This window comes from Balearica regulorum, chromosome 27 (assembly GCF_011004875.1).
Source record: "Balearica regulorum gibbericeps isolate bBalReg1 chromosome 27, bBalReg1.pri, whole genome shotgun sequence".
Lineage (NCBI taxonomy): Eukaryota > Metazoa > Chordata > Aves > Gruiformes > Gruidae > Balearica > Balearica regulorum.
In genome coordinates, this window is record NC_046210.1 from 6,011,228 (window position 1) to 6,034,558 (window position 23,331).

A 23,331-nucleotide genomic window follows, 5' to 3' on the forward strand; every position below is an offset into this window, starting at 1 on the left:
CAGAAGTGGGGGGGGGGGGGGGGAAATCTGTGCTATGACCCCAAACACGGACATTTTCTCCCAGCTCACTACAGCACCCTGCTTCACCAAGAGTATGTAACAAAGCGATGCTAGTAACATTTTTGCTTTCATCCATGTGCTATTTGCAAAAATTGTGAAGCTACTTAATGAGCACTAGAACCTAGGTAATGCAAAGCCACATTAAGAAAAAAAAAAAGTGAATTGTTTATTCTGAGCTGTTTGTACTTCATTTAAAACCCATAACCCTGACAGTGGAAACTAAAATTAGCTTTGGTGTAATACCTGGAGCAGCTCTGCATGGAGGAGGAGAGTATATGCTGCCTCTGTGAAGTTCTCACAGTCTGTGTGCAGGTCCCGGAGTTTATATAGATACCTAAACAAAAAACAATCGTTAATTGATGTGAAGGACTCCTGTATCAATGTCCAAAACACAAGGACATAAAGGTTTCTATACAGGTTTATGGAGGGAAACAGCCTACCTGATATAAATGTCCTCTCGTTTCTTCTCCTTGTAAAAATTCTGCCAAGAATAGAAAAAATTCAAACTTTTACGATGGATTGCACTATGGATTTGCATAATCAGCTCTAAACAAGTAACTTAAGCATCGGTTTTAGATATTACAAAGATCTTTACTGTCATTTTGCCTACTTAAGTGCATATCTCCCTGCTGCAAACATCCCTTTGACATAAAGAGGGGCCACTATCACCTCTAGAAAAGGACTAAGTCACAGAAAGTGACTTACCCAAAGTTCTTGGACGGAACTCTTGGACAATGCTCTTTGCAGTGGAATCGGGACTTAAGCCCTCATTTCCCATACTATCTGCTAGCCATCTTTCCTGCCTGTGTTCAAGGCTTCAGATTACCTTGTAGACAAGGACCAGCCACATGACTTGGTTTTGGACTGTACATCTTTCTATGTTTTATAGCTGGTAGCCTGATTTGGGCTCATCATTAATCAGAAATAGCATAAAGAATTACTTAAAATTCTACAAAAAACCCTCTTCAGAATCCACAAAAGCCAGGTCAATAAAGAAGCACCCGTATCCAAATCCACACTTCCCCATACCAGCACGTTGACAGTGCAGCTCATGCGGTTCTCCTTGCTTTCATCGTGCATGATTGTCCTGTAGTCAAGCAGGTTCTCTAGCAGGCTGCTGACCAGCAAAGCAAACACTTCTCCAGAAGCAGACAGATATTTATGCTTCCGACAGTGCTCCAGGAGGCTGCAGGTATACCCAGAGAGATGGAAGGGAATACTCAGTTACAGTTCTGAGCGGTGGTAAGTACAACTTCAGCATAAATTACCCAAAGAGCCACTTGGCTAACACAGTCAAATATGTTTCCTCAACAGAGTGTCTCACAGTGCAGGACAGTACACCACACCGCACCCACAGACCTGAGATACCCAAGTCAGGCAGGTCAAATCCTGCCTCGTTGATCCAAACCCTGTGTTCTACCCTTGGTGCTAAAAGGCGGCTCTGATTTTGCTTTGACTCTGAGTCTGCTGTTCCCAAGTTTTTCCCCTTACAACCCCCTTGCCAGTTCAGCACCTGCCCCCTATGCTTTCATCTCCAACTTTAGGGTAATTGTGCAAGTTGCTGCTCCAGAATAAAAGCACCATTTTAAGGCAATCACTCTCCGAATACCTGTATAGTATTAAGATCACTGTCAACTGCACTCTCTCCCTATTCACTGGAGCAATGAATTAGGGTTTCCTTGCATTAGAAAAATAGTCAACGAAGCTGTAAAAAAGAGCCTCCACATTCTTTATAAAACTTACAGTTTCTCCAGCAAAATCTTGTACTGTTCGTCCCCTCGACCGCCCTCTACTTCCTGGTCCAGCTTGGTTATCAACTCATTTTCAAACTGAAAAAGCAAAAAACCCACAATCAAATAGACAGCAACTCTCAAAAGTGTGTTCTGAACATTAGGAATGCTTGTGGTTGGTGTTTCTGAACTGCCCTGCCATCAGACGCTGGTTTTACAAACCAAGCTAGAAGATGGTTTCATTGCTGGAGTAGAATAAAACTGGCATGAAGCCAAGATGACAAGATCTGAGCAAGGAAATACAAGTCCTCCCTCTCTCATCCTACAGTCACTGGAAAGTCACTGCTCTGGGGTAATTCTTCCCCTTTTCCCCCATCCATTAGCTGTTCAGTTTTGCTAGGATGCAGGAGCATTCTAGACAAATAATAGTCATTCACTCACCCTAAAGAAACTACCTACCATCAGTTAAGGGCAAGTCACAGCTCTCTAGCCATCATAAACACTTGTGAGTACTAATTAAAGCAACTTCTCACAATGCAAGAACCCAGTCCTGTGTGATTATCTGTTTAGTCACGAAAATATGCTCTTATTATGTGCAAGCAGGTCAAGTGCATAGTCTCAGTTAAAACTGTAGCTAGTATATAAATACCATTGGAATGGAAAATCCATGCCACACACATCCTGCTTCCTTCCACCGATTCCAAAAACCCGAGACCCTGGGGCCAACCACAAAGACTGATGACCCCAAGGGAAGAAAGATCCCGTGTGCACACTGAAGCTGGGGTCTAAGCTGATGCGAGGATGGTGCTTAGGGAGATGCACGTCACATTTGACAACAGTCTGAAATGCCAAGGTGGCTGCCTTTTGGATGGATGGCTCCTACCCATCTCCAGGGAGAAGACTGTCTACAGCGTAACTACAGTGTCCCCTGCCTGCCAGTTGAGATGTTAATGTCCAATATCCCCAGAGGAAAGCTGGAAGAATAAGTCCTCAGAAACTGCAGTGAAAACAACCTCAGGGCAAAAGCAAAGCTCCTTTTTTTCCTTCCTTACTTTCTGCTGCTTTCTCAGTAGCAATAAAAGGTAACTTCTGAAGAAGTTGGCATAGAGTTGAACTCAGGGATCCGGCTCCTGTTCCTTGCTCTGTCCTTTTACTTGTGTAGCCTCGAGCAAATAGCATCTGTCCTTTGTTATCACCGTTCTCCTTTCAATAACGGTGGCATCAGTATTCACAAATATATCGTCAAATTTGAAGTTAATGAGGAGTCAGTATGTGACCAACTACATAGTCCTAACACGTGACTGTCCAGCAATTTTCTTTATAGTAACTTACATTTACAGCCAAAAATCTGTCTTGGGGGAATGTATAGTGTTGTTATAAACGTACACAGACATTACATTTTAGAGCACCCTCTTAGGGTCTCCAAATTGCTTCACAATTTAGATGTGGGTATTCACACATCTGCAAATGTAGAAGAAATGTATGAAAAAAAGAGGAATTCATTAAAGTCATGCAAAGGTACAGTCAGGGACAGAACTGAAGAGTCCTGACTCCTACAAACCACTTAACAGTAACTTCCCAAAGTGTTTGGCACAATGTTGTTTTGTTGGGGGTTTTCTGTTTATTTTGGTTTTGGTTAAATGCTCTTTTCCTTCTTGCCCTATGCAACATCTGTACTGAACATACCAGGCTCCCTTACCATATGGAAGTTTCTGTTCCCACTGAAGTTAAACTCGCACTGCATCATATCAAAGAAGATAGGAATGGTAGCTTTCCGTAGCTCAGGCTCTGGGACCAGGGTTACTTCCAGGATTGGGCCTACCATTGCTGGAATGAATTTTATTTTGTGGGGACCTGCAAGAAAGTCAGTCAGACACATCCTAATGGCACAATTTGGATATCCAAACATTTAAGCACATTATTCATATAAAACAAAGACCATAAATCACAGACATTCTGCTTAGAATTAATATTTTACATGGATAATGGCTAGTTAAGGTAGACTTAACACCTTACAGCTCCAAAATTCAGGAATAGTCCAACAAAATAATTGAACTGAATTGCATGTGATGTTGCAAATCACAAAGGCTCTCTGAAAAATTCTACTCTTGTCCTTCATATGATACAACATCCTTTACAAGAAATCTAAGAAATTATGTCAGCAGCTGACGTGAGAAAAGATCAGCTTTTGCAAGCTATTTACAGAAAAAGGAAAAGAGATTTTGTGCTCTGAAACAAACCTTGAGTGTATTTCCCAACATGAAACACGTGCAGCTTTTATAAAGAAACACAATCTGAAACCCAGCTTGAGAGCTTGAATAAAGATAATTCTTTGGCTGGAACTCACCCAGATTATACCACATATCTCTTATTTTGAAGCCGATTTCCTTCCTCATGTCCCCATACCTAGAAAAAAGTATTAGAAAGAAAAAGAGTAACAAGTCCTGTGCACTAAAATTACCTTTGCAAAGTTGCAGAAATGTAATGGCAAAACCACAGAAATCTATTACTCTCTCCTTAAAAAACCCCCACTGCACACAAACCAGAACATGCTGGGCATTTATACCAAGGGGTCTCACAGACTATCTTCTGTACTAAGAGTCTACCAAGAAGTTCCTCAATATTACATACCTTTTGTTAGATGTACACCTCATCTTTTTTCTTCCTTACCCTGCCCAGCACTAATACTCAATGCACAGAGGAAGAGAACAGCCACATGCCATTATGGCTGAAGACTGCAGGCTCCCTGACAGCAGAATAAAGCTACAGTCCTGCTACTTCATGCATTTCTACCCAGAGTTTTGTTGTATTGGGTGGTTTTCCCCAGAGTTTTAACGGCTGACATCAAGAGAATGCAAGAGTATGTAGTTACCACACTTCTTAAAGGCCTCGTAACTGCAGAGGAAAGATAGCAAACATGAACTATGTACGCCCTAAAAAAATTCTATGTCAAAATCAACAAATATATTTAGGCACTTGATTCCAGCTACATGCAGACGTAAAAGCTGTTCAGTGTCTTTGTGAATTTGGCCAACTTAGTAAAAATTACTATTTTGGGTTGATGAATGCCTCTGAACTGCTCTTTCAAAACAGAAGCAGCAAAGGGAAGGGGCTAAAAAGTTGCAGGGCTTTTAGGATCCCTGCTTAGCTACTTTACCTAATGGCTGAGGAATTGCTCAAGGTATTGCTTTAGGAACTATGGCAAGCTTTCTGCTGCTGACCTTACAGGGGAAAGTATCTTTTGGCAAGGTGCTTAAACTGAGCTCAAACAGCTCAGGATCTGTCTGACCTGACTTAGACATTCCCAGTGTAAAGACCTGACATCTGTCCTAATCGCCCCTCCTCCCTTTATCATGATTCATTAATCAAACACTTCATGGCATGCTTCATCTCATTCTAAGATTCTACGGGGTATGTCGGGAACGGCACAAATGAAGCTTCTTAAAAGCAAAAAGGCCTGGCAACTTTTAAAATGTAAACTCACTTCTTGATAATTTTGCTGCGTTTGGCTTGTGAGAAGGTCTCCAGCTGGAGGGATTCATGAGTGAGAAAGGCCACTGCCAAATGGAAATAGTTATTCCAGAGCTGTGGAAGAGAAACAAGTCTAAAATAGGAGAAGAAAAAGGAAAAACAACAACCAGCACAATAGAGCTACTCAGCCCTAAATGCTGTAGTCTCCCAGGTAAGCGTTAGTGAGGAAGCATACTGACGGTGAGCCTGTAGACAAGTCTGTTCTAAGCCACAGCAGGTAAGAAATTTCTCACTCTTTTTAGCTTGTAATTTCCAACCAAAGGAAGTGACAGTGGGTACACCCATACAGTATTTTGTTCTTAACAAGTCAAGCACAAATCAGCTATAGTCAGCACGCTGCTCAACTTCACCTTGTGAAGCCTGCAGCAGTTGTATTTGCTTGCAACTTACTGCTGTGCTGACCACAGCTCTGTAATTCAGAACTGCTTTGCATTCTGCTGCTTTTCTATTAAAGACCATGGACATTTTCCACAGGCATGCGCCATATCAACAAATCTGTTAACAGTGGGATTTGTTTGTTCTTCCTGCCTTTCAGGACTGAGGTCCATAAGAAAATCCAGAAACCTGGAGCTCAAAATTTGCTTGATCCAGAAAGAAACGGTTGAGTACAGAGGTAAATTGGTTCACCGCCCGGAGGAAAACCCTGGAAGAGATAAAAATATCAAATAAAAGGTGGCTCTTGAAAAAAATAACATTGCAGTTCTGGGTTTATGACTCCTACATGTAAGCTCAGGGGACAAGAACAGATGCACCAAATTAGACAGGTATTCCTCTACAATGCCATTTCACCTCCTTCCCAGTAGAGGGACATTCCTCAGTTATTCCTCCGTTTCTGAACAAAAGAAACCTTGACTGGAGGCAGATGAAAAACAAAACACTTTTGGGGGTCATCCAATCTCTTTGGCAGCACAGTGTCCTTCCAGATGGTAGCTTAAGTTTAGCCTGTCCTCACCATGGAAGCATTCAAATAACTTGCCCCTTTCATGTCCTTCTCCACATTGCACCCCTACAACACAGTGGAGCTACGCTGCCTCCAGTTTGAAGATGACTTGCATGACTGTGCCATGCAAACAGGGGTTACACACTTTTGCTTCTTCGTTCTGTCCCCAGTTCTGCTGATACCGCCTGCGGGAACACTCTCAGGCATCTGGGCCCTGCCATGTCCTGGATAGCAGGTTTTGGCCATGCTTTGCTACCTAGCACAGCAGACAGACAGCAAGCCAAAGCCACTCAAATTGTACAGACTTAGCAGAAGAGACTGACTCACACAAGGCCAAAGTTCGCAGCAGAGGACAGAAGTGAACCTGGGTAGTTCTAGTTTACAGGCCAGCACGCTAAACCCTAGACCACACTTATGCCCAACTGTAGCTTCATGTTTGCCATGTGATTCCCCCAGAATTGAAATCAAAAAGGCTCCTCTGATTTATGTTGCACTCTCCAGCAGATAAGTGACTGGATGAAAGACTGCGTGGTTTTGATTGTGTGCCTTTGGGCAGGAGAAGAAAGATTTCCAGTTCCATCAACAGAAATGCACAGGCACTACCGTTTACTGAAATCTAATTTATGTGACCCTGAAACTGTAAAAGAAAATAAGCCTATGTAACTCCAGTAACTTGCTTGTGCAAGTCACCCTCCTTTCAGAATCAGAAAGGCTCCAAAGCAGCAGCAAGTCTTAAAATAGCAGCAACTATATACCTGCTCTGCATCATATTCATGACCATCCAGTCAGCTGCATAGACGTTTTTTCCAATCAGATCCTTAAACATAATGAACGTTTCCATCAGGAAGTCCTGTTGGAAAAATAAAAATCACAGCCCATCAAGTTGAATATGGTAGTCTTATCCACATGAAAATATAGGGAAATGCAAATGTTTGCAGTTGCATTGATTAACGACTCCATTGATTAGCAATCAAGACACTGTACCTCCTAAGAGGGATCTCTTATTGTGTGGGTATATTCCAATAACTGAATTATTTCTGACATCTCATCCATTCAATTACAGAAGGAAAGATAATTCCACAGAACATGTTGATCTGGTTAATTAAATCTGTCTTTGCTGTTTTGAATTAAGCTGTGTTGTAGGGAGTTCTGGTGCAAAAGCTGGATTAAAAAGCAAAATCAATATTCAAGGAACTGTTTCCAAATGTCTGAGTAATGACAGTGTAACAGCCCTATGCAGTATTTTCCATAAAGTTAGAAATTATAATGTATTTTCAATTCCCCAATTAGTTAAGTCTTTTCTGGTCCAGTTTAAGAAGGATAGTTAAACAGAGGTAGCGAACATGCCAGCAGACACGTGGTTTAGAACGTTACTGTGGAAAAGATGCTTTTTGCACAAACACTAAGCTGCTCCAAACAAAGCTATATCACAGCTTAAGACTTGGGCAAGGCAAGGTTGAACTGCAGAATAAGGAAAAAAAGGAAAAGGCAAAAGAAGAAAGATGAACAAAAGAAGGTAACATCAAGAATATTGATCTCTATATAGTGGTCTCTACAGATATAAATGCTACCTGTGAGCATTTCAATGGATTCTGTTCTCTACAAAGAGAGCACATTAGCATTCAAAATGAGAGGGACACAAAGAAGGTCACATGAGAAATCACCACCTTGCAAAGATCACCAGCAAAAAAAAAATTCAGTTGAGCTGAACAGCCTGCTCTAAAGAATGGGCAAACAACATCAAGGTAGAAAGAGAAATGGGCATTCGGTGCTGCCTCAGTAAAAATCCTTTAGGCATTATTAAATCAGAGCTTGATGGAATGGTTCGAACTTGACATGGGGCACCTTGAAAATATGAATTAACTTATAACGGTGTTAAACCGACCAAGTAATGATACGATGCCAGGGCTGAAAATACCAAAGCAAAGAAAAACCAACAATAAACAACAAAAATTAAAACAATTATTGCAGTAAAACAAAATACAATGTTCTATTGGTATTAAAAACTACTACACCACCACAGCCGTGGGCTTGCTTCTGTAGATTTAGGGATTTGTAAAAATTAGATTACAAATTGTTATTTTCAATCAGTATCTGTTTAATGATATGCAAGTAGTTTTAATGATTATGTAATTCACCCTCGTGATGTGTCTTCATGTAGAAGCTTTATGTATACACACAGAAATACAAAAGAAATATTCTATTTGAGTCAGAAGATGCAGAACTACATGGCAAACAAGACATCTTCAACTTGCAAGCTGAGCTTCAATCTGAAGTTTACATTTCAGAAAAGCACCTGTTTAACCTCACCTTGAACTTAAGTTACAATGGTCTCCTACCAGCTCAACTGCTCTTCAGGAAAGAGAAAGAAAATTCTGAATTGAGGCCCACTCACAACACAAAATTTGTTTCATTCTGCCTTGAATCCACCTTTTTCAAATTTCTCTTCCTATCACACTTCTTCCTCAGACACAGTATTTCTACATAACCCTGCTGAAAAATCTTTTCACTCATCTACTTGATGAACACTAGCAGAACTCCTGAATCTACGTGATTTTGGTCTTTTTCTTCCTTCACAAAAAGTATTCGGGTAATATAAAAAGCAATTCTAAAACTAGATGATGAGTGCTCTCTATAGATAATGCAGAAGAGTTGCCTTCTATATGCAGAAGTGACACAGATGTGCATGTCCTGTAGGTGGCTATGTTGCTCAACAGATTGCAGCAAGTCCAACTGCACAGGGAAAGAGAGATCACCTTGCCATCCAAAATGAATTACAATCACCTTCTTGTGGTGATTTTTTTTTTTTTAAAACAGGAAGAACACAGCTCCAGGATCTTCCTTAAGCAGTATTTAAATAAGCAAGCACTTGAAGTGCAAAACAAGGAGTATGGGGACAAAAAACAGCTGCTGTGTCATGCTTCAGAGACTTGCATCAATACTCAGTTCGGTTCTGACTTGTTCTGGGGAGTCTGGGGAAAAATCTGGACAGAGATATTAAGTCTAAGGGCCTCAAAAAAAAAAAACCCAAACCCTAATGTTTCACCTGGTTTCATACTGAAAGTCTTTGGGGACATGAATTGTACACAGTTTTTAACATGGAGGGAATTAGTTGCATTACTGCCCACTAAAGTGAGACTAAAGCATTTAATTCAACTCTAGAGGCGGAGAAAGAATTATAAAGAAGTAGATAAAGAGAACAGGATCACAAAGAGATACAGTGAGAGCAAGAGGGGGGAAAATGCTTTTCCTTTTCACCTTCATTCACTCTTCTGGTTCCTGACTTTTTACTTGCATAGACTTAAACAGTCATTAAACATGTTTTTACTCAATGCTACAAATGCTTTTCTCAGGCTCTACTGAGTCAGCAACATCCACTGTGTATACCCAGCAGGGTGATGTGGATATATCCACAGTGGCTGTGGCATTAGGTGCCCTTAAGTCATTGCTGATGAGTGCAGTACAATCACTCCAAACTGAATACAGTCACTTGAAATGACCTTTCAGAAGCAGAGTGTAATTCTTTATGGACTGAGCTAAACCCCAAGCCAGGCTGACTTACAATAATGTCCTGCCTGGTTTTGAAAGTATTGATGTAATGGTTGTAATGGAAATCATCCATCTGCCTCAGGATGGCTGTCATGCAGGCCACAAAAATACCCTAGAATAGGAAAAACAAAAACATTTAATTATTTTCCTGTATCAAGCACTCAAAGTTCCAAGTGTGGCATACGCTTCCAGAGTTCTGCCTAATCAAATATCACCGATCACAATCCTGTCTGTGCGACTGTTTAGTCCTCTACCCCAAACCAGTCAAGACTTCCTAAATTTCAAGTAAGAAGTCCGGGTTTAGTTTTCTTTCTCCCCAGGGATCACGGTTTGCATGAAAAACACATCCTCAAAACCATGGAACACGTGTAATGAACCACTTCCTTGTATCTTCAGGGTCTTTCCAACCTAAATGATTCAATGATTTTCAAATTTCCTACAGACAACTGTAATTTTCATGGCTGACACACTGGTAATAGCATTAACTTGATGTTAGAGTTATCAAAAATAAGATATTCCTATGTATGCCTAGCTCTAGCTCTTGATTTTTCCATCTTTCTGTACATGAAGTACAGAGTAAATCAAAACATACCAACTTGCTTACACCTTCTAAGATGCCACACAGCAGTTAGAAACGTCTCTTAGAGGTAACTCATCCTTTAGCATTTAATCCTATTCAGCCAAGGAGAAAAAAAAGAGCATTTTTTTCAGCAAAGACTCCTTGTGTATTAGAAACTGCACTGAAACCAAGTTCTCTGTGCACAAGGGCCCAAAGGAACTTGAAATCACAGCCAGCTGTGACTCAATTCAAACTGCTGCTGGAATAGGACAATTTGTATCCTAATACCTGGTCTCAGAAAACCACCAAAAGCCGTGTTTTAGTGGCACAGAAGCCCTGCAGGAAACGGAAGGATGATTTCATAAACCACTGCTACACACTGAAATCTCCCAAGAGAATAAATTCCACTATAACAAATGGTAAAGTAATAACTGCAGCAAGTAAAAGGCTCTCACAATGTGTGGAGACTGTCTGCTCATTCCAATCACTGTGCGGTTTATTCTCCTTAGCAGGCGTTCCATGATCAGCTGGATGTGGACAGCAGTGGGCCCCTGGGGATATTCAATAAGGAAAATCTGAGACAATTCTTAATGCATACTCTCTTATAGAGTGCTCCCTGTGTGGGAGGACTGTCCTGACAGTGGTTAATTGTTATTAGAGGATGCAAAAAAAGTAGATTTAAAACACATGAGCAATCGATTCAAATACTGTAGGTATACACTTGGTGGAGAGCTAGCATAATTGATCTATACCAGCTTCATTAGTTCATCCTGGCATTGCTAAACTGAACAGCTCTTTAGTTCAAACTATTCTTTTCATGGCAACTTAGAATCAATTTCATGATTAATGTGGCGAGTAACTGTATTCTCCTGACTGAATAATGACTGTTGTCCATTTTTGATAGCGGAGAAATCGAGAAATCAAATACTTTTATGACTCGCTTCAAATAATTCAACAAGCCACCAAAGTAGCTGGGAATAACATTTTGGTCCCTAGAAAGGAAAGTTATTGCTTTTTGTACTGTAGTGATAACCACTAAATCAACCTTTCATGGCTGCTTTTTAGACACAGCTACTTTATGTGCAAAGAGACTCAAAGAGCTACACAGCAATGCAATACAATTTCTGTACACATCAGAACTTTGTAATTCCTTAAAGCATAAGTTAAGAACATTTAATTGCCATAACTTCTCGAAAGAAGAATTAACCTTCATTTGCACCCTTGACAGTTCATGCTCACCACATCTTTCCGATCCAGGACTTCAAGAACACTGCTAAGTAGCTGTGAGGAGGCCTCATGGTCAGGCTTGTTTGAATTGTCATCCAACTGGCCACTCAGCTGATCTATCAGCAGTGGCAGAAGAGCATCTCTGCATTCTAAAAAAAAAACCAACAAAAAAACCAACAACAACAAAAAAACAAGCAAAAACCCCCCCCCAAAACAGAGCACCACATCTTCAGCATTCAGTATACATGGGTACCATGCAGCAGCTTTTTTGCTCATAACTATCTTACACACCAAAACGTGCTTAAATCCACTTGAGTTACCACTAACAGACTAGAGAGAGTAATAACTAACCTGTAATTACATGTATTGCACCAAACAGTGCACTCTCACCTTCTGCCTCTTTCTAAATTGACACACTGGATCAGGGTTCCTACAGTATTAGGCATCATATAAAGACTGAACAGCAAAAAAGTTGCAGTTGTTCCATGGCAAGGAATATTTCTAAAGATGGATTTAATGGTAGATCATTATGATGCCTGACATAGAGAGCATGTCAACTTGAAAGATGTTTTTGTTTTAAGGGTGTGTGGCCCCATGCAGAATCCAAGACTTGAATTTGCTACTTACCAGTCTGTTTAAACAGATCACTCTCGACTATCTTGGTCATGCAGTTTAGCTTCTGTCGAACTAACTGGTTGTCAGGAATACTTTGTATAAACTTGCTGAAGAGGACACTAGTGTGCAAACCACAAAGCAGAGTCAGCATTTTCACCCAACATGAGTCCATCCTACACTTACACTGTCCTGCATCTGAGCAAGTCAAGCAGCTGTGTCACTTTGTGGACACATTACCTGCAAGTGGTCTCCAGGCAAAATACTATGGAGCCATAAATTATTTTCAAGAAACTTAGCACAGGACTTTTACTGAAACTGAACAGTATTCAGAAACTGTGGACTTAAACCTCTTAAAATGAAGCTTGCATCCAAAGACATACTAGCTGTATCACAAAAGCTTATGAATAGGCAATACTATCAGCCCTCCACTGCCAGCATAATAATAATCATGCTTGCTTTCATACAAAGTGAAAGCAGAATTTTGCAAAGCTTCAGCAGAACACGGCTGAAACTTGAAACGCTACTACATACAATGGCAAGAGCGTATCTCTCCAGATGCCCCTTTCATCAAGAGCAATGACTCAATCTGACATTCCATTAAATTAAATTCCATGTACATTTGCTGTCTGTCTACTGTTTAAGAGCAAATTATTTGTGTCAGAGCAAGGAGGCATGGTTGGGAGGATCTGGGCAAAGCTATGAACACCAAAGACAAGGAATCCACAAAGTGTTGTGAGTTTGGTGAATAAACACAACTTTTGTTTTCCTGACCAAGGCTATGCCTTCGTCACTCATTTCAGCTTACCTCAGAAGCAATCATTAAGAATTGGGGGAAGCTTGCACAACATTTTAACATATCATTCCCCAGTCCTCAAATTTTGGTTTTCAGTAAAAATCTCAAAGTTGCTAAGAAAAGAGCAGCTGAGATACACAGATTTCTTTATAGTAAACTGACTTTCTTTAAAGCCCTGCAAGCGTTTCCTCAAATTCATGCACAGTACATGCATCATCATGTCATAATCAGAGCAGCTGTTTTTAGGAAAGTTTCCAAAATGCTCCCTAACAGATGAGCTGAGTTTAGAAGCCAAACAAACTTAATATGGTTACCTGAGCTCAACAGGATCAAATACTAGTTTGATATCATTTATGACACTTGGCAAATACTTTAAAGCCGCACCCTGCAAGGAAAAAAAAAACACACCAAGGACATGAAACACACATGGCAACTGAGTTAGACTAGCTAGTTCATTCTAAAAGGGTGTAAAGGCTCAACAACAATGCCCATGGCTCACATGGCAAATCTAGTTTTTGTCGAGAGCAAATATGCAGACACCTGTAGCAAACTGGCTTAAGATCAAATCTATGCATCCCAAAGAGCCTCCAGCAACCACACATCTGCAGTGTAGAGCAGAAAAGGTGAAGGAGGAAGGATTCGTAGCCAAGTTCTTTAGTTTTTGCAAACATCCCACAGTTACAGGAATTAAGCTCCTTATAGCCTGACGTGAAAAGCTAACTAGTCAGTTAAATTCTGCATACTTCAGCACGTCCACGTACACAGTAATAAGTTATCCAGGTACTAGTACAGCTTTCATAAAAGTAGCATCCAGACAACTAGATGCAACAACAATTAAAGGTGTCTCTGATGTTCTGCCTGCCAGCAGGTACTCTGACTGTATAAGAATCAAAGCTGGGGTTTAAATCACCCAAGTGCTAATTAAAAATTTAGAATCAATCTTTCCTTCAAAGAGAGAAAAGCATGTTGGCTAGAAGAACTGAAATAAAGCAATCTAAAGGCCTCACTGCATGGCTGCTCTGATCCTCCTCAGAGCATGAACAGAAGGCTCATAACCCAATTGACACCAGAAAAACAAGCAAGTATAAAATCTAAGATACATTTGGAAACCATTTGTTTTTTCATTACTTTCATTCCCAGCATTACGTTGATTTTTGCAGTAGTTTAACATTTCTATCTCCAATACCCTCAAGCTTGATGTTACAGGTTGAAGTGTCTTCCACACTGCAGTAGATTACACGTTTGGTGGTTGTTAGCTTTCATCCTAGCAGGTGCTGAAAGGTTTTCAGCAAAGCCACAGCTCTCATCTTTATTCGATAAACTTTGAGGTTTAAGTATTCCTTTCCCACCACACACAGTTCATTAAAACAGACATTCAGAGGTGGTATGACTCATCTGAATGGGTTTTACATGCCTCAAAGCTTGTCTCTTTTTCTTCCCCCACCCTCCTCCCCAACAGTATCAGCTGATCTAATAAAAGACATTACCTCTCCCTGCAAATTATGCATACCTTAATCTTGACAGCCTCCTCTAAAGGCCGGTCCATGAGGACATTGAAGGAGAGGAACAGCTTGCGTATTGCATCATTAAATTCATCCCCATCTTCGGTTTTCCCATAAAACCTACAAAGAACAGAAAGAGCTAGCTATACACATAAATCTAGGCTAACGGTGTCATAGTAGCTGAAATACGATTTTATCCTGTGGAACATCATCATAATGCAACCTCCTTCTACAAAGACACAAGTGTAAAAATGGCATCAGGGATTCTGCAGTAATTTCCTGCTGAAATCTGTAATAAGGGAAAAGCTGCACTTTTTAAACTGCCATTGCATCAATGAAATCTTTGAAAACATGTTTTGAGGCTACAATAAAAACCACTGTCATTGACCACACCCTAACTGGACAAGTTGTCACCCTCACCTCACCTAACAAGTAACCGTGTGTGCATTTGTTTCTTAAAGTTTCTTAAAGTGAAGAAGTCATTCCATGTTTCAGGGTTTTTTAATAAATAACAGGTTCCTTTTCAGCACTACCATATGCTGCTTATAGCATGCTACAGGTGACTAAAAGGATTCTACTCTTCAAATTCGGTATTTCGATTTTTGCTCAACTTATTTTCTCCAGTTATAGACAAAGGGCAGAAAGATACTCTTCTTAATTCAAGGAGAGAGGATATGCTGAAAAATATCCCCTCCAGTTGTGTTGACTGGAAGGAACTCCATCGACTTTCAAAAGGAGATGTAAGAATGGCAATGACCTTGGTCTCACCTCAGGTACAATATTCGTGACTGAACAATGAATCGGAACAGGTACTTCAAGGCTTTCAAAGCAGCAAATAGCAATTCTGTCTTGCTGGAGTCATCAGCATTTCCCACGTAGCAGTTCAGTACTTTAGTGAGTTTCCTTTGGAAATAAAACAAAAAGGAGAATCAACATAGAGACAGTTAAGTTTCTGCACAAGTCCAGCTTCCTTATTCCACAGAGGAACTACAGTCTAATAGTAACAGACAGGGTTCCTCTTTACAGTCTATTTCCTTCTGAAATCTCTGGCTTCATGGGAACTCAGATTTTCAAAACCAGATCATGAATTCTCAGAAAAGTCTACGCATTTGTCTACAAATTCCAGCTTCTTGACCTGCTTTTCTTTTTCCCCTCAAATGAAGCGTTCAGGAAGCTGGAAAACCCACAGCTACTGGAAGTGGACTGACACGTTCTCCACATGTTAGCAGTCTCGTGTGTGGAGCACAAAGTTCTTCTTCAGCAATACTTACTGAGTGCTTTGAGAACTGCAGAGAGAAGTTTCATAAACACATTTATGAGTATTTGCTATCTAGTCTCTGCCAAATCAGAAGATCAGGATCTTCTGTGAGTGCTATGGTAGCTAATATTCAGGCAAAATCCTCTTCATTAAACAACTCACAGCACCCAAAGCAGCGCGTGAGCGATAGCCAAGTATACAACAGCTTTGGCACTTGCTCGCTTTATTTGCCGCACTGCCAGCATCCAATTCCCTGCTTTATCAAATTCTGGCATGTGGAGCACACAAAGGACTCTATATAATATTATAGCCCACTTGGCATTATGCAGATATCACATTGTCAAGCTAAGCTGGAAAGAAAGGCAAGGGAGCAACAAATACAAATACAGTGTGCTCATTAAGCAAAATAGTTTGTTTATAGTAAAGAGAAATAAGAATGATGAATCTTCCATAGGTTACAGGGAAGAAGGAAAGGAAATCATATGCAAGCAGCGATTGTGTGGCCAGGGGAGAAGAAAGCAATCCAGGAGATGGGGGCTTTAGAGATTTGTGTTTCCTAGCGGAATTCTCTTTAGGTTGAGGGGTGCTAGATCTTGACTGGAAAGTCACAGATCTGGTTGTTATTCCTGGCTTCTCCACCAGCTTCCTGGGCATCCTTGGGCACGTAAGCCATGACTAGCTATAGCACGTAAACAAATTCCTCATTTTTAAGCATATGAAGTCAATAGGTTGACCAGAAGGACTACATTTTCACAGGTACCTAAATAAATTCCGCACATCGGCTTTTTCCTTCCCTGATAAAACAGTACTAATGGTTGCAAGCTGAATTTTTTTAAACTGCTTTGAGTTCCACAGATAAAAACGCTACAGGGAAATATAATTACTCCCATTGTCCATACCCACACATCAAAATGTGAAGAATTGCAAATTTCTTCTAAACAAATGACGGTCTATGTGAGAGAATTTCAATATCTAAGCGTAATCTCATGTAATCCGCGTGTTTAAACCCTGCCATGACATTTAGCCCTTTTCTGAAGTCTGTGGCCTCCTCAATCTGCCTGGTTGTAGGCAGACAGTGGAGGTGAACACTGCTCTTATCTCTGCTACCATCAACTGCAATGTCGCTCGTATTATTTCAGTCACCTGCGGTTCTGCTTCTGCTCCCTGTGACTCCATTCAAACATACACAGAATCACCCCTAAAATTGCAGCACAGAGTACACAGTGTAGAGACTATTTAAAACTTTCTTCTGCTCAAAGTAATTTTGGGTGGGATGGATTCCAAAAGTTGAGGGAGATACTGGCAAGACAAAACAGTTCCGTGAGCACCACTACCTATCAGACCAGGTTTCTTATGAATTTGTGTTCCTTCATTGATTTCCACGCCCCCACGCATACCGACTTAATGGTATTTTCCATTGTCTTCTGCATATACCCCCACCCCGCTGCAACAATCTTTTAGCAGCAATACTAGATCAAAGCACTCAAAAGTTCTAAGGGAGAGATGTATACTGACTGAATGAAACCCATTTTTAATAGGAAAATCAGGCTGAAAAACATGAAGATGCTTTACAACAAACACACACAGAGGACTACAGGTCAGAGAGTCTGATTCAGGCTAATACAGGATTTTGCACATCTTTTCCTTATAGAAAAAATTCTTACAATACAAACTTTTTACAGGGTAAAAAGAGTAATTACAGGGTTTCTTTCTCTCCTGAAAGCAGAGAATAGGGCAGAACACTGGTCCATGCTGCCTTTATCACATTAGTGTAGTTTACCAAAACGATCAGTGAGACACTCTCTGAATGACAGCCTGCAAGTTTGTGGTTACCAATACTTACACATATGCCAGGGTTGCGCTGAAGTGCTTGTAAATATACGTTTCAAGTACAGGGTTGAAATGCTGGAATTTGATGTCTCCGATCAAAGAAATAATAAACACCTGCCAAAAATTCAAAAGGAAACAGATGTACAGAGCTGCACAACCTCTAACTTGAACATAAAACTCAGTCTCTAATTGCATGTCATTGATTTTGTTGGGTTATAGTTTTTGTTTGTTTTTCTAATAGCATTAATTCTACAGATAGCGTTATTCATATTCTAAATAGTGACTAAATACTGTGGGATGTGTGACTACATCATTGCTCAGAGGGAAGCTAGGTCATAGCAGCATTTGGATAGAAAATCTTAGAGATAAAGGGAGCTACTTCTCAAAGCAACAATGGCGATACAGAAAGCAGCACTACTTCAAGCTACAACTTGAGATTCTGGTGATTTATACTCATAGCAAACACTCAGTCCTGTTACTACAATGACACGTATTAGAGTCAGGACATTCTGTCCCCCTGTATTCACTCCTCCAGCCAACGTCAGCTGGATACATCTGACTTCACATTTCCTCCTGAACTGCCAAGTACAGATTTGTTGATCAGCACAAAGCACACAGCTTTGTTACCGCATGGCACACTAAAAGTTACTATAAATTATGTAAACATTTATGACTGTGGTCACTAAAAAGCTCAACACATATCTCAGTCCTAGCTCCTGAAAAATGCCTTAAGAAGTGTTTAAATATAATTTATTTCTCAGAACAAAATACCCATCACTCATTTAAAGGAAGCACCAGGAACAGGCTGAAAATGTGCTGAAAAACAAAAACCTCTAAATCCACAAAACCAGACTCACTCACCAGTGCATCAAACACAAGGAAGTCATAGGTTTCATTTTCCGACATTTCCATCATTATGTTGAAAAGTGCATCAAGGGTGTCTTGCAAAAACTAGAGGGGAAAAAATAGCAGAAGGGTGGGAAAAAACCTACCGCTTCTGGCATCCTGCACAAGAGCCTACACTCTGGGATTACTTTTCCCCTTCCAGCCTAGCCCAGTTGAACTGTAAAAGCTGTGCATGAAAGAACATTTAAAAAGGGCTCTTGGCCCTGTACTCACTCATGTGCTTGTCATGATCACCACGCTGTTCTCCCTCACTATACCATGAAGGATCTTTTCTTATCATCTTTGAATGGCCCCACTTTCTTTTCTGTTCTATTGTCTTTTTATCTAGCAAGAGACCTAGTGGATATACTTAATTCTGTCCACATAGTTTAAGCTCGCACTGGACGAAATCAAGCACATTCAATGTACTAAGGCATGACATTTTACATCAAGACTGGTTTGAAGTGACACAGCATTTACTTTAGTTGTTCGGCAGTTAAGTAAAACCACGACCTCGCATAATCCCAAGAGATCCACACTTGGAACCACAGGAAGTCTTATCTCCTAAATCCTTCAGCAGACTCTTTTCTGTGGTGCTTCCCCACATTTCAGGTCTATTCCCTATGGTGCTCTGACTATAAGCTCTTTGGGCCTTCTCTGCACTCTGTTCCTAGATCCACAGCAAGTCCCTATTCACAAAGGAGGCCCAGAGCCACTACTGAAAATTAACAGGCTTTGACTGTATCTTCTGTTTCATAAGGATACAGGGGAAAATAAAGTCACCACTACCTCTCTGATCCTGGTAACGTTTCACTTCTGTAATTCTGATGAATTCCACTAACAAGAGCTCTCCTAGCCTAGAGAGACACCTTTTGGGTCCAACACAATTACAGTCCTTCAAGGTCAACATCAAGCACATACATAAGTGTTTGCATAACAAGGAGACTCAAATCTCTATGCATACCTTTACAATTTCTCCTCCTTCCACCTCCATTAGCTTCCTTAGGTTGTGAGCTATGTTCTGAGAGTTAGAACGCCAATTCAACAAACCCAGCAGGTCAACTAGCAAGGACAGAACACCAGCAATTAGCAACAGATTACAACACCACAGCTCACTTAATGGCTGCAGAACCATACAGAACAAATACTAGAGGTTATTTTTAGAATCAGCTTACAAGAAAAAAGTCACACTGATCTATAGAATATTACCTTGAGATGGTCCTTTTGTCTTGGCAAGAAAGTTTTGCTATAAATGGAAACCTTGGTGTAATTTGATAACACAAGACATTTGGTAGACAATTTTGCAGGCTGCTTGTTCACTCAAGAGAAGATCTCTCAAGCTAAGAATTTTATCAGAGTGCATGACTTTTCTTACCAATGCTGGTGTTTACTTTAGAGCAGCCTCTTGGAGGTGGTTCTTAAAGTTACAATTGAAACCTCTTGTATAAATTACATTGAGCTGCAGAGCTGTTTATCACAGTTCCGGGACAGCCCAGGACCTCTAACTACAGTTGAGGCTTTCAAAGGAGTCTAGCAGGTTTCACACACACCTTCCATGTAATGCAATATGTACATAGCATCTCTGTTTTGAAACTGAATTCATTTACTACCTTCAGATGTAAGAATACATGTGAAACTTTACAGCCCTGACAAAGAGTGCCACATTCAGAAACAGAGGTTACACGCAGGAGGGCAGAAAGACACAAACACGCTTGGCCTGCACATCAGACAGGATAATCCAAGTCAGATTCAGTCTTATGCCCACGGATGTCTCAGTGGCATTTAACTTAGGCCAACCGGCCAAGCTCAAACTATCAGCAGAACAGCACATGCCCATCTCCCCGCAGGTACACCTGCTGTCATTTTCTCATGCTGCTTTCCCAAAGTGAGAGTATAGTACGCCAAGAGCCTTCCAGTGTTACTGGAAATCTCACATCATGTACCAGCACGTACTGTATTCATTCACATCATCCTTCATTTTGATAACTTTGGCACTGTGCAAATCAGAGTTAATGCATAACAGCATCCTGAAGAGTTCTGACATTCTTAACAGGCAGAGGAAAGAAGATGACCTTAAACATAAAGGATTCTGAAAAGACATATACACTGGCACTAACGGGTGCCATTTCTATACATGCAAACAAACCTGTTAGATATAACATTGGTAGTTTGGAAAAAAAAAACACCAAAACATTCATATGCCATGGTCTCTAGTGGCTTCGTGATCTTTGTAGCTCATACCGGCAACATGATGCCAACAATGCTGGGACTGGGCTGCCACTGGCACATGAAACAGCAAGACTAAAGCTAAAGCACTATGGCCACACATGCTGCAATGCCAAAAAATTTGCATAAAGTAAGTGCCCTCTTTAATTCAAATATACAGCATGATACTGATAGACTGCTAATGAAGACCTACCATTCTGGGTAAGTTTGGTGGAGCAGATCAAAGTGGCAATCTGGAAGCTGTCTTTTGTACTATCTTTAGTGGGTGTGAAGTTGGCTAGATGGTGCAGATTTTTCCCCGAGGGAGCCTCCTTCTCCTCCATCTCCATTTTGGTACAAGGAAGAGTTAAATAGCATTTAGCATCTTCCATTTTTTTGTTATCGCCCTGTTGGTTGAGCACAGCAGAGACAAGGGTTATGTCACATGGAACACACCTCATCTGACCTCTTGCAGTTCTCATCTGCAGACACGCTTCACCACAGGGACAGCTTAAAATACCTTTTGATTTCTATAGCTGTTTACTCACATTCTCTGTTTGGGTCTCTAACTTTAGGGAACGGAAGTTGCCCACACTGCCAATGAACTAAGCACTTTTTGGAGTGCTTCAAGCCACAGAGTTTAGGAGGTTTCCCCCACATACACACTCTGTAGCTCTCTGCTGCAATCCATTAACTTTTCCCTCGTACTGAGATTAAAGACACCGGGTCTGCCTTCCCATCACATGCTGAACCTCCAAAGCAGGCCTGTTTGCTGCAAGCTGTCTAGGTAGATGAAGTTAGAGGAGAAATAGTCTATACAGATACATACAAGGATGTACCAGATTTGTGTACTTGCAGTCAGAAAACTCAGTGAGAGCAGAGCTGATGGTGACTTATAGAACAAACAAACAAAACCCACCCAACCAAAAGTATTACTGTCCTATTATCCTGGAAGAATTATTAAAAATCTACGTAATGATGGTGTTTATATTACTAGGAAAAAAGTCAGCCATGAACGTTGTTTTGATTAAACAGAAGTAGTGAAGACTGCAAGTGCCCAAGTTACCTTATAAACAATCAAATTGTGTTTGCCATCTTGCAGTGTTGTTCCATCTGCATTCATCAACTTGACAAAGCCCACGCCAAAAGCTCTCTCAGACTTATCCCTAGCTGCAAGTGGAAAGAAAAAGCTGTATTAGGAATTGTTTATGCCCATACTATCCATAATGCAGCTCTCTAACTATGTGCAGCTCCTTTATTTAATAGCATTACACGATAATGCGATGGAACTGGCAAACTCTGTGATCAATAGTAGAAAGAACTCTCTCTTTCCCTCTCATCTCAAGTCACTTAGTAGGTATCTGCAACTACACAGAAAAAACGTCCTCTCTGAAGCATCTCTCGCCACACAATTTTAGTGGTTAATTGTGCTGCTAGATGGACGTATATAATTGTACAGATATTTAGGTTGGGATTTTGCAAATCTGCTTCTGAGGCATGGACGTGGAAGTATGTCACTGCATCTCCCAGGTACCTTAAGAGAACTTTTTTGAGAGCCTTTCAAGGGCTTAGTCTCACATTATTGATCTTCTTTCAGAGCTCTGAAGTCTTTTGATGAAACTTCTCGCTCCAACTTTCTCATTAGCTTTTCATTAACCTAATTAGGAATCCTCCTATAGGAAGACTGTTAGAAGCCCACCAGGCCTTGCACTGGATTCTGTGAAGGCCTTGAAGTAAATTAAAAACAATTTGGCTGAGAAGCCAAAGCATCAATAAGCATTGACAATTGTCTTTCAAGGGGGCTGACACATTACTCCGTATCTAATTTCAGTTTTAGAACAAAACCAGCACCAAACCTTTTTTAAGGCTGTAAAAGGTTTGATTTACTTTTCTTTGCTTGCAAGAAAATCCACAACACTGGAAATTAGTAGAAGTGCAAGTGCTGCAACTTTGGTGGATACAAAGAAAATCTCAATGACACTAGGAAGAGAACAGTACTCCTGCAGATCATCTACTACTTACATTCCTGTGATGACCGATGACGGAAAGTGAATCTTAAATGGCAACGACTGACTTCTTCTATTGCAATGGACACCTGCACATGATAGTACAGTGAAAAATGCAGCACCACTCTATCTCCAATCAACTCACAGGACATTGTTACTTATGCACCTACTGATTTTAAATTAGTTCCATTTTCTACACAAAAGAAGCAAGACTGTAAATTACACACTCTTACCTTTACAGTTTCATACCAGCAAGGTTGCTTGACTTGATAATAAACAACAGACTTATATTCGGAGACACCTTCATAACCAGCACCAGGATGGATAGCTTTCTTTGGACAAAAAGACAAGGGGAGGAGGGAAAAAGGAAAGGTAAGGTCTAGAATGAAAGCAAAAAGTATCTGAAGTTAGAAATTTTTCAAAGCATGTAACTGTCAGTTACTCAAAGTCTATGTATGCTTCACAGTCAAGGGAACTCAATACGTGTCACCTCTTTGAAAGTTGTACAGAATCTTTAAAAATTTGCTCACACCTCTTATTAACGTAAAAAAATAAATAAATCAGGCAGCACTCAAGTTCGGTCACTGAGATCACCTATAATACCTCTTGTTCATTATCACACAGTTCTTGCATATAGTTTA

The 23,331-nt window shown here is 40.5% G+C and overlaps 1 protein-coding gene across 11 annotated transcripts in view; it reads right to left on the bottom strand.

Moving 5' to 3' along the window:
• DOCK5 (dedicator of cytokinesis 5) overlaps positions 1 to 23,331 on the bottom strand; it is an 86,777-nt gene that overhangs the window by 25,110 nt on the left and 38,336 nt on the right. For 7 of the 11 annotated variants that reach the window (XR_012832588.1, XR_012832589.1, XM_075736648.1 and 4 more), the window contains 23 exons: positions 22,924 to 23,022; positions 22,707 to 22,779; positions 21,751 to 21,854; positions 20,899 to 21,091; positions 19,444 to 19,541; positions 18,456 to 18,545; positions 17,608 to 17,708; positions 15,275 to 15,409; positions 14,515 to 14,626; positions 13,319 to 13,389; positions 12,224 to 12,330; positions 11,609 to 11,745; positions 10,825 to 10,920; positions 9,824 to 9,922; positions 7,017 to 7,111; positions 5,886 to 5,964; positions 5,275 to 5,375; positions 4,138 to 4,196; positions 3,490 to 3,644; positions 1,804 to 1,889; positions 1,090 to 1,246; positions 501 to 541; positions 304 to 394 (listed from right to left, as the gene is read on the bottom strand). Coding sequence is in view for 6 of the 11 variants with exons in the window: in XM_075736648.1 (XP_075592763.1) it covers positions 304 to 394; positions 501 to 541; positions 1,090 to 1,246; positions 1,804 to 1,889; positions 3,490 to 3,644; positions 4,138 to 4,196; positions 5,275 to 5,375; positions 5,886 to 5,964; positions 7,017 to 7,111; positions 9,824 to 9,922; positions 10,825 to 10,920; positions 11,609 to 11,745; positions 12,224 to 12,330; positions 13,319 to 13,389; positions 14,515 to 14,626; positions 15,275 to 15,409; positions 17,608 to 17,708; positions 18,456 to 18,545; positions 19,444 to 19,541; positions 20,899 to 21,091; positions 21,751 to 21,854; positions 22,707 to 22,779; positions 22,924 to 23,022 (2,379 nt within the window). In the remaining 5 variants the exon portion in view is untranslated. Of the gene's footprint in view, positions 1 to 303; positions 395 to 500; positions 542 to 1,089; positions 1,247 to 1,803; positions 1,890 to 3,489; positions 3,645 to 4,137; positions 4,686 to 5,274; positions 5,376 to 5,849; positions 6,899 to 7,016; positions 7,112 to 9,823; positions 9,923 to 10,824; positions 10,921 to 11,608; positions 11,746 to 12,223; positions 12,331 to 13,318; positions 13,390 to 14,514; positions 14,627 to 15,274; positions 15,410 to 17,607; positions 17,709 to 18,455; positions 18,546 to 19,443; positions 19,542 to 20,898; positions 21,092 to 21,750; positions 21,855 to 22,706; positions 22,780 to 22,923; positions 23,023 to 23,331 lie in introns of those variants that run through there. The other 4 variants (XR_012832590.1, XR_012832591.1, XM_075736651.1 and 1 more) reach the window with 4 other exon arrangements.